General features: G+C 40.5%; 1 protein-coding gene across 4 annotated transcripts in view; it reads right to left on the reverse strand.

The window, feature by feature from the left end:
- The window catches only part of ttc28 (tetratricopeptide repeat domain 28), a 146,174-nt gene that overhangs the window by 48,843 nt on the left and 85,450 nt on the right, over nt 1-11,881 (reverse strand). For all 4 annotated transcript variants that reach the window (XM_063477992.1, XM_063477989.1, XM_063477990.1 and 1 more), the window contains 3 exons: nt 8,274-8,495; nt 7,203-7,391; nt 7,007-7,103 (listed from right to left, as the gene is read on the reverse strand). In XM_063477992.1, coding sequence (XP_063334062.1) covers nt 7,007-7,103; nt 7,203-7,391; nt 8,274-8,495 — 508 coding nt within the window. The remainder of the gene's footprint in view (nt 1-7,006; nt 7,104-7,202; nt 7,392-8,273; nt 8,496-11,881) is intronic.

Genomic DNA, 11,881 nt, shown 5'->3' on the forward strand with positions numbered 1-11,881 from the left:
GAACTATGTCCGCTGCCATTAGGGCTGGGGTTAGACTATTGAACTGAGGTGTTCCTTTTTGTTGTTTAGTGGAGTTGTTGGAGTGGTTTTGGGGCCCTCCGTCCTGGACCCCCCCGCCGCCCGCCCTGGGTTGGTTGTGCTGTGGTTTTTGGTTTTTGTTTTCGGGTCGTCGGGAGTCGACCCTTAGAGGGGGGGTACTGTCACGGACCCGGTTCCGGGGACTCGGGGTCCGTGAACAGTGTGGACCTTTTGTATCATTATTATTATTATTATTATTATTATTATTATTGTGTGTTGTCTGCACTGCCTCTGATCTATCCTCATCTGTTTGTAGGCAGGTTTGTGTGTGTTTGTGTGTTGCTGTTTCTGTGGCCAAGTTACAGGCATCTTCAGGCCTGAGGGGCGTGGCCTAGCTCGAGGATTGGCCACACACCTGCTCCTCATCAGGGCTCGTCGGTGGAACTATTTAGAGGAGTGATGGAGCTTCCACCGACGCGGGATTATTGCGTTTGACTACACGTCAGTCTTCAAGCACAGTCAAGTGTGAGTGTATGCCTGCTAGGATATAGTGTGTTAACGGCTGCCTCTATGGTTTTCCCTCAGGAGGAATGGGGAACGAGAGAGAGCAGTGAGCACGAGGAGTGCTCGAGACACTGGAGCAGAGAGCACTACACGGGGACTTGTGGGAAAGAAGACACTACACGGGAGTCAGGGACACTAGGGGATTTATTGTTGTTAACTTCACCACCTTTGTAAATAAACACTGTCGCATTGAAGAGTCCGGCGTTTGGGTCCTATTTCCCCCATCTCCCCACGGTCTGCCACACAGACCGTGACACTTTTGCAAATTCTGATTTAGCTTATAGCACTCAAATCTAACGATGCAAAGGATTTCACAATTAAGGTTGAAGGAAATGCAAATAGCACACGATTTACTTTTAAAACAATGAAAGCTAAGAGAAAACAAAATAAACATTTGGTGAAAAAAACACTTCCTCTAAACAGAGTTTGGATATTTAATTTGCTAATTACTTTCGGTGTGGAACTGCATAAAAAATAATTCTGTCAAACTAGCAAACAACCTTAAATGTTTTAAACAAACATGAAGTCACATTGTTAATGTAAATGTACATGAATTTAAAAAGGTCTCATAAACGCTGCTGGCAACAATATGTAGAAACCGGGTTATGTGAGGAAGAGGAGGAGGTTGGTGATGTAGAAAGGAAGACCTTGTTCATCGGGGTCTTGCATTAAGAGGATTACGGAGAAGCCTGCAGAGCTGGCTAGAATCACTGGTTACAGTTACACACATCCTCCTAAACTCTACAAACACAGGTGTGCACATTAGCACATGCACAATCTTCCTCTAAGCTAAAGCCACACTTCTCTGAGGTGTAAGGGTGCCTGTAGATATCCTGCAGATTCTGTGGGATTCCCCAGCGTGGAGGGGACACAGTGTGAAGACAGCAATGCTGCGAGGATTAGAGGTGTGGAAAATTAGCTGAGATCTGATGACAGGTATTCAGCTGAGACAGCATAGAGAGATTAGAAAGGAGAAGAGTGGTGATCCACAGTCCCCTTTCTCCAATTGCTCTGTCATCAGTGAATGAAATTGGGTGTGGCAACTTGTGGGTCAGGAGCTACATATCACGGACTATATGCAGTTATTTCTGTCCGACCATCATAAAGAAGAATACATGTTTATTAGCTAAAGTTAGCAAATAACTTGAGAAGAGAGAGAGAGATACACATATTTTGGAATATCGTAGAGAGAAAGTTAAATATAAAGAATTTATTATTCAAGTAGGCAAAGAAATTACTTCACACATGTCTTCTGGGTGTTTTTTTTTTTTCTTGCTTTCTGGCTTAGAACATTTATTGACATCTGCAGCAGCCTTACAGCACATGGGTCACCTGCTTAACCGAGTGAGGTATACTGGAAGCCATCTTCTGGATTCTTAAATGATCCTTAAATATAATTTCCATATATGTCTTGTTCTAATTCAGTACACGGAATCAGTCATGGGAAAAACTGCTTGACTTAACAGTTGACCAGATGTAGAGACATTGATACTCTCCACAAGAAAGGCTGTCTGCAGAGTGCTATATTAAAGCACACCAAGGGAAGGCTCACTGGAAGGGAAAAGCATAGCAAGAAAAAGCGCACAAACAACAGGAAACAGCTTGAGAGCATTGTCAGTAAAAGTTGATTCAGTAACATGGGAGAGCTTCACAAGCAGTGGACACAGACTGGTGTCAGTTGTAACCTTCAGGAAAGGGGCTACAACTATCATACCCCTACTATCAAGTCACTCTGATACCTAGCCTAGCCAGGATGAGCCACAAGAGTCCGTTCTTCTATGGGACCACCCTGAGAGGAGCGACAAGATTTGTGGACTGGGTCACAGTCAAAGGCGGGAGGCCTTTGTAGTTGAATACTCAACTGTTTAAACTGGCTACTAGAAATGCGGTAAGTGAGACATACTATAACACAAGATACTGCATGGTGTGCTACCAACACAAGAAAAAGGGTAATTAAGATTTAAACGGTACCATCACAGATCACTAAGGAGTTCCACTGGGCAGCCAGACACTGCCCTAGTTTAGATATTTTTGGACTTTAAAGGTGCTGCTATGTAAAATACAATACAAGTATTATATGGTCTAATTTAGGTTGAGATAATCTCCAAATTTCGTGTTTCATACAGAAAAGAAGAGGTGAAGGAAGGAGATAAAAGAAGAAAACAAAAAGGTGAGGAAAGAAGAAAATAAGAGGGAAAGGTCAGACTGGAAAAGAGGGGACTAAGAGTAAACAGAGAATGAAACCCAAGAAAACAGGAGAAAAAAAACACAGCAAGGAGAAAAAAGGAGACACAAGAAGAAGAAAAAAGAATGGCAAGGAGATAAGGAATGAACAGAAAGAAAGGGAGGAAGGAGTAAAATCAGGAAGAAAAGAAAGAGGAAGAATGAAGGAATGAAAACATGGGAAATGTAGTGAGTGTAAAGACAAAATAAGGTAAAAGATAATAGGGGACGAAATCATTATGAAACAAAAGATGAAATGAGAGGAAGAAATTAGGGTTGAAAATTGAAGAACAGAAGAAGAGGAAAGGAGGAGAGAAAATATCAGAGGAGAGCAGAGTGAAAGGTTGTCAAGTCAGCATTCAGAGTCAAAGAACCGTAATCATCCATAAATGATGATGTGAATCATTGATCTGAAACACAGACTGAAGCTCATCTGTCAGGAGAGTGTCAGCGACTTCAGCAGTAGCCTATAGTCACACATCAAAGTAACTATTGAACCACTGCAGTGTGCATGTTTTCCTTTTACTTACTTCAGACAGAAAATAAAGCAATTTCCACTCATTTGCCTACAAAAAAGCTCTGCAGTGACATAAAGTGAGAAGAGTGGTGGAAATCGCACAATGAATATTACCTGAGCAGAGTTTAATAGACTGTATATAAAAGATAGATCAAGCCATTATATAGTTATCCTCTGATTTCTGAGCTTTATGTTATAAGGCCTTGTTTCTTTTTCTGCTGCCATGTTGGTTTTTGGAGCCAGAAGGTCTCATATTTGGAAGAGATCATAGTGTTTGTTAATATTGTGAAGTTTGGCATTTTAACATGGGAGTGATTTGCTTTTTGGAACCAGCTTCATGTAGGACTGCAGTTTTTTGGCATTTCAAAGTCTGATCAGAGGAGGTATTTGCAGAGGGTTAATTTATTTTCCACCATTTATTAAATAAAAAATTACTTTTGGAACCCTTTATGTTGGCATAAACTGTTCAGTGAACGCTTAATGTGCTGATGGGCTATCTCATTTTTGAGATTTACATAAAAACTGTTCTTTAATGCCCCTCAGTGTAACCATTTAGCCTATAATTTGTTCTAATATCAGTCTTCACTCATGGCTCTCTTACAACCATAGAAGAGATTTTTTTTTTATTGAGTTAACGTTGATAGTGATAGTAACTGTTTCGCATTTAACTTCCTGACATTTGTGAACACTGCTATGATGCTATGATTATTATTCCTTGAACTCAGAAGATGATTGTTATTCTGTCACTGATACCTTAAAAAATGCATGGCAAAAAAGTAGCTGGAAATCACAATAGTTGCAGGTGATTTTAATGAGAGGTGTAGTTATATTTCTAGGGAGGTGCACATCAGGTTACATCGTAGGGTTTTCAGCTGGGTTTGCAGTTGGAGTGTAGCTATGGCGTAAATTTCCCACTGTCAACTCTTTTTCCTGGAATATGGCCCTAGTAAGGAGCAAATACTCTTATTCTTTGAACAAATTTAGGAATTGAAGAAGGGCGCTGCATTTCAGAACACCAGAAAGAAGAATTCTAGCTTCCCTTTTATTAGTTGCAAAACAATAAAAAAAAAATCAACAAAAAATAAAAAACATTGAGACAGTCTAAATCCCCAGAAATCTAAGATGGCATCCTCACTTTACTTTTAGTGCACAGTGCCGTATACATGCACAACGTGGCAAGTTGTCCATTCAGCGATGGATTCAGGTTCACAGCATCTCAGATATCACTGTGGCCGCAGAAACCAGAAACCACTTAATAAAACATGAGTTTTGATTGTCCAGAGAGACGCTACTGCAGTCAAATGATAGGCCCTTAAGAAGCAGGACCGTCGCATGATATAAAGCTCCCATCCTTGAATTTGATTAACAAGATGTCAAAACTGCAGCATCTACGTGTTGTACTAGGCTACTACAGCTAGTCCAAACTCACACAGGTCTGCAATATAACAAACAAATAGTGATTTGTGTGTACTTAATGTTACAGATCGATGTAGACCGAGTTGTCCTAGCCCAGGACAAGAGCCCAGTCAGTCTCTCCCAGGGATCAAGCTTCTTAAATATCTTCTGAATAAAACACAGGATGCAGTTTTGTATTTTTTTTATATCAATTGAAGGGTTTTTCATACCAAACTGAGGGCCTGTGAAGACTTTCAGATTTGAGGATGATGTCACATAAAACCAAACATTTAATCAAGGATGAAAACACAAGCACAGATAAGACCAGACAATGAGGTAAACTGTCCTGTGAGGACACCTCATCTCTCATCGAAATCACCCGAATTACCAGAGTTCAAACATCCAAACAAAGAGAGAACCCACATGCACCTAGAAAACCCAGGTGGTCGCAATCAATAGCAAAGGCCAAGAAGCCAAAACACCAGCATGAAATGTGGAAAAAAACCCAGCAGACCCATAGATGCGTCAGGGGCACCAGAGAGAAGGGCCACAGCACAGGGAAGTGAACAGACCCGAAGCCCAAAAGGGACACCAGCCAGCAAAGACCCAGGCACCACAGCACACCCCCGATGGCACATGACGACCAGTTCCAGGAGGCACCCACCCGAGCCCCCCATTCCCAGTACCCCCACCAATCTTGGAAACGGGAGGTACCCACCCCATCCCAGAGAGCCTGGCACAGAGACAGGGCAGTGGACCTGATGGGCCAGCAATCAGGAGGCAATCAAGGGAAAGAGAAGGGAATTTCTGGCATCCATTTAGATAAAGGGGTCGCAGAAGAGGTGGCACCTTTTGCTGCAACTGTAGTTTGTTGTTCTGAGTTTATGGTACTGTCAGAATCTTGCCAAATATCATTTGGTGTTTTAGTCACCATTAAAGTGGATTTTATTAAGATAAAACTGTCAATCCATTGCCAGTGAATATATCCCAGTAACAGTTTATTTGTAAAAAATCATTATTTCCTGAATGAGTGCATACTTTGTGAATAAACTTTTAGCACTCTCACGTCAGTGTCTTGCTTGCTGTTGACTATAATGCCAGATCATGGAATGAACTGAATATGAACTAGTGATTTAAAGGCATACTGTAGAATTTCAAAAGCCTTTTCTTCTTTTGTTCATCTGAGGCAGTGGCCCTCACTTTTTTTTCTTTTCTTTCTAAGGTACAAAGCATAGAAGTAGCAATTTTACACCGTCCCTCTTGTCGTCTATGTACCTTCTAGGGTAACAGTGCAAATTGATTATATTTCCCACATTTGTCTATTTCATCTTATCGTTGTTAATTTTCTTCCCAGTGATTTTTAATTTGATGTCATTGCTGTTGTTTAGCCCTGCGACAGACTGGCAACCTGTCAAGGGTGTACCCCGCCTCTCCCCCTATGACAGCTGGGATAGGCTCCAGCACCTCCCGCAACCCTGAAAAGGATAAGTGGAAGCAAATGGATGGATGGATGCTGTTGAGAATTATGCCTGTGAACTATTACTATTAAAAAAGTAAATAAAATATCTAACTTCCTTTTGTGGTGCACCAGCACACTGTTATATTTTGCACTCTGGTCCAGCCTTTGGCCAATTTCAAATTTCCGTCTATTCAATATTTTTTCTGTACTGTAAGCCCACTCTTTGTCTTGTACGGTATGTATTTTATTTTACATGTCTTTCTGTCTTTCAATTATGCCCAAATATATCTGTTTGTTTGGTTTTGTTGATTCATTTGATATGCCACCTACCTGCTATGGACTGCAGCTGAAAATTAGCTCTGCTGAATCTGTTGTTTGCCAAAAGGGGAAGAATGGCGTTGATGCAGTCTTATTATTTGAAAAAATGTTGACAGGAACCAAAGGTTTACATGTCTGTTTTAGTTTATCAAATGCTTGCAGCTGCATAGGATACACAGGTGCACACAAGTGAGAGTAGGGATAGTACTATTGTGCTATTCCTGGCACAGAGAGTGAACCACTCAAGACCTAAAGTAAATAACGGTTTACTTTTTTTTATTAATTTTGTTACACAGTAGCTGTCAACAGGTTCTGGAGTACCACAGTGTGTCAACCCTGCCATACTTTGATTTTACTGTTAGTAAAAGTTAGATTTGCCATTTAAAATGACCAAAGCTAAAAAAGGCATACCATTTTAGTTTCCCACAACAAAATCCCAGATTCAGATGCCAAATTAAAAAACCTATTACCTCCAGCCAGGTGACCCCTCTATGACCCTCCATCAAACCTACCCAAGTTGGATGAGGCTCTGCCCTGTGCTGCTCTGTCTTGCAGTTCCTGAGCAATTTCTAGCTGGTTTTGGTGGTGCTGACGAGCCCTCTCCAAGTCCTGAACCGAACAAAAATAATGCATTCTTATCAGACTGTGATTCATTATTTCGTAGTTATTTGGTTTTCAGTTAACTACACCTTTTAGTTATATACAAACCTGCATGCATCGGGCAGCGTGCCCCAGACCAGCATATGCCCTCATCTCAATTGCTCTGTCGACCAGCTCTTGAGCCAACTCCAGCACTCTTGTATGGTACGATATGGCCTTGTCAAAGTCCCGCTGGGAATGGTAAGCACTCCCCAGGTTGCTGTACGCTCGTGCCTCCTCACGTCGGTTCTCCAGACTCTGCCAAACACACCACCATTTCACCGTCACTAAGAAATTACCTTTGTGGTTATTTATTGGCATGCAATGGAATTTCCACAGAGATCACGACATTTATATTTTCTTTTGCTATCCCAGACAGTTAAAGATGAACATATTGCTAAAATGATCCTTTAGTTTGTTTAAGCTAGGTTCTGCGGAAATCATTATCCTGATATAAATTGTGTAAATCTATGTGTTATGTGAATGTCTAAAAAAGAAGAAGAAGAAATCAAAACCAGTGTTGTATTAGTGAGTGGGTTAGGCATTCATAATTCTGGCCACTAACTTTTAGTTAATGTTAGTCAACTAGGGGGACTAGCAGTGGATTGATCTGAATTTGGTGCTGTGATGAGTATTTGTGGCAGCTGCAGACTGGTTATTCAACTGAGTCAAAACAAACCACTATATCTTTTAGGCATGACCTTTTTGAGATAAACTCCAAAATTCACTATGGTCAGTCAAGAGGTGCTTTTTGTGAGTTAATTAAGTAGTTACAATAAAATAAATCTATTAACAGAATGTGAAGAAACAACTTATATATCCCAAACAAATGTAATGCTAAAAAGATATCAGCTAAAGCTTTAGCTGGGCTATACTTTTGTGTAATATATCCTTTTACCATAAAATGGTGCAGATTTAGTCAAATCTTTTGTGGAAATGTGGGCAGGACTAAGAAAAAATATCAAAAGTTTACAAAATAGCAGCACACATCTCAAAACACCAAAGGTTAAATAGAAATACTGCCGCCTTGTCATGGTTAAAATATGCAGAGCTTAAATTAAAACTGCACCTTTTAAGAGATGAAAACCAAAGAAAAACATATTGGTAATGTAATATGAATATATTACATTACCACTATACCTTTGCAATGTCCAGATGCTGCTCATGGCATTGGACAGCATTGGTGAAGTCTCCCAGCGCAGTGTACACAGCACCCATGTTGCCTAGCTGGCGAGCCTCGGAAAGCTTGCACTGACTTTGCCGTGCCAGCAGCACGCACTGTTTATGGCTGGCAAGTGCATTAGGGTAGTCACCAATAGCTGTGTACACATGACCCAGACTGCTTAGAGCACTAGATGCAGCCTGAAATCACACATGCACAACATACATACATTGATCAGTGTTCAGTAAAAACAAACAACAAAAAAAAGGTACACAATAATTCACATGCTTATAATAAACAGGAACACAATCATGTAGACCAGAGGTGGCAAAATAAATGTACTTCATGGACCGTACACAGACCAATTTGATCTTAAGTAGGTTTGCCAGTAAAATAAGTGAAAAAATTCTTACATTTTTACATTCTTAAAATGTTCACACTTTCAGTTTTTACTGTCCATCCATTTACATAAAAGATAATGAGCAGCCAGAAATGTATTCAGAAAAATAAGATCAGTTTCAATTGATATCAGTTATAATTTTGAAAAAAAAAAAGAAAGAAAAGAAGAAGCATTGTCTAACATGCCAAATAACTAATCACTTCCTTGTTATGTTGATAGAAACTATAATCCTGTCTGTGCAATTAGCTTTCCTTCAAAATGTAATTTGTGTTTACATTTTGTAAACACAGATTACATTCTGTTTTTATTTTCTGTTTCTGCTGCAAATCAGCTGTATAAAGGTGTCATTTCTGGGTAAGAAAGGGATAGTTCAGGGAGAATGGAAAAGGAGGCAGGATAAACAAGTGAGGAAAACAGGCATCACCTCCTCCCACCTCAAATAAAATCTTGCCAATGGAGGACACGCACATCTTGGCGGCGCCACGAGTGAAAGCTCATCCTTCACATCTTATTTAGACCCTGCTGTGAGAGTCTGACCCTCTGCCACCACCACCTCAGCTTTGTATCAGGTTCTAGCAACCCTATTATTACTCTGTTTTAGTTAACACATGAGACCCTTTTATAGCTCCTTGAGCTGCCTAATGATTTCTAGCACCCCTCATCCTGCTAATTACAGAGCTTCTTCAGGCATAATACCATGCAAATCAAGATGAGGGTTTCATCTTAAGCTCGCTCGTTGCTGTCTTCATGCCTGCATGTGCATGAAAAAAGGGAACTCATGTCCACACACACACACTAGTACTGCCACAAACGATTATTTTGATAGTCGACTAGTCACCGATTATTTTTGCGATTAGTCGACTAATCAGATCATGCATCCATTGGATGTAAAACCTACAGGTTATTGCACCAGCATGCATCTGCTCTTATATAACTATCATTAGCTTACAGCTTTAAATGTTTAAGGCATGTGCTAACTAAAAATAAAGACAAGATGATGGTTTATTAAATTTTAATGAAATTTGCAGATTGTTTCGGTGAAGTTTAATAAACTCAGCCGTCTGCTCCTTGCTATCTAAAATATAACAGGACACCGAAGTATATTTTCGAGCATCTCACACTTCTGATAATCAGTTGTCTGCTTGACGTTTATTCAGTGGTGTAAAAACTATAACTTTAATCTCAGCCAAACCGATTTACTCAGGAACAAATAAAATACTGAAAAAAGCCAAACAATAACATTTTTAAGTTGTCTAAGTGACTTATATATCATGTTTAATCTGAGTAGCGAAAGACGGCGGTGGGTTTGAAACTGATTTGCCGGGAGTCCGGTGTTCTCACCAGCTCTAGTGAGCCTTGAACCCCGGCTAGCTATCGAGCTGGTGGGTAACAGACGTCTCCGAAAACATCGGAGCGCTTTTGAAAATATGTGGTGTCTTGATAAACTGAGCAGATATTTGAGGTTTACACAGCTACATTCTCGCCTGAAAATATGTTAAACGTTTATTTTGTGACCCAGAAAGAATAATAAGAGTAATATTAAAACTAACTAGCTGCCGCCATTGTTGGAAACTGAGCAGGGCTGCGCTATGAATTCTGGGATAGGTTGGGCCATGAAGTATACACCCGACCCATCCTTCAAATCTGGGGAAACGAAGGGTGAATTGTCGGCCGCATTTGTCAGTCTTCGAATTCGGACAGTCTTCGTCGTGTCGCTGTAACGTAATCGGCCTACAACTGCGGGCACAGGAGGATGCGGTTCCTGAATTTGGACCAATCAGGGTTTAACGGCAGCTGGCATCCTTGTCCATGCAGTGCTGCCATCCTCTGTTTCAGTCCATTATTACACTCTTAAATCCTACTATTATTTCCTGCGTCTTTTGGGATCTTACAAAGCTTCAAACGACGCGTCGACTATTAAATTAGACGATTTTAATAGTCGACGTAATCGTGAATAGTCGACTAATCGTGGCAGCCATAACACACACACACACGGATTGTCAGATCCATGTCAGGTAGTCTTGTCTGCTTCTCAGATTTGACAGAAAAAATCTGAGAAGAAATGTGACCCACTCACTACATTTTTACCTTAGTAATTTAAAAGCGGCCTACTGATTCATAACTAATCTAGAGATTATTGGGATTGATCTGTTTGCTATCAATGGAGGCATATGAAAAAGATGTGAGGTGTGAGCAACGGTTTGTTTCAAACTAAACAAGAGAATGAGACAAGAGCAGCAGTGTGTACTGACATATCTCTTATTAATTAATGTATCTATACATTAGTAAATGACATTTGCTTGTTAATAGATTGTATATACAGTTGGACCACATGACAGATCCCAGAAGTAAGGGAAATATATACCAGATATGGGTGCACCTATCTTGGTAAGTCCTCAGTCATGCAGGCCAAGAGGCCTCGATGAACCCCTGGCAACCTATAGTCACTAGCAAAAAAATATGTATTCCCCACTTGGGTGGCAAGTGGTTGGTGGAGATCGCTGTCTACTGCTGGGTGAAACTGATCACAAAGGGTGCCATAACAAAAACCTCTTTGATTGCTTGATTTAGTAGCAGACTCACAGACTAGCGGAATTGCAATTTGCATGGAAGATACCAAATTTTCTACAAACACCAACTAACCACCGAACAGCACAAATGCAAGCCAGAAACGGAGAACAGCATGTTAGACAATAAGAAACCAAAAGATTTCAAATTGTATATAATTTGAAGGCAAACAGTTGACATTTCCAGTTTGTGTGACATTCTTCAGTTTCAGTAATTTAATGAATAGTTGATGATTACCTGTAGACTAGTTGGCGTCTTTCATACAAACTATGGCTGATTATGGCAATCTGCTAGCAACCAAAGCAATCACAACAAGGTTTTCAGTGTGCCAGCATATATCTTGTTGGGATCAATTTTACTGATGGCAAGCATTCTCCAGCAAACACTTGGAACTGGTTGGGGAACACAGGCGATTGCCAAGCAGTTTCTATGCCTGTGTGACTGGGACCCAACATTATTTAAACTAGAGAGTATTCTGTGGTGAAAGTCTAAGGAGCTTGGAAAGAAAAGCGTCTGGACTTCTTTGAGTTGCTTGAAGATGTTTCACCTCTCATCCGAGAAGCTTCTTCAGTTCTAAGGGTCAAATGGTGGAGAGTCCCAGATTTAAACCCAGTGGGA

This window comes from Pelmatolapia mariae, linkage group LG7 (assembly GCF_036321145.2).
Source record: "Pelmatolapia mariae isolate MD_Pm_ZW linkage group LG7, Pm_UMD_F_2, whole genome shotgun sequence".
NCBI lineage: Eukaryota > Metazoa > Chordata > Actinopteri > Cichliformes > Cichlidae > Pelmatolapia > Pelmatolapia mariae.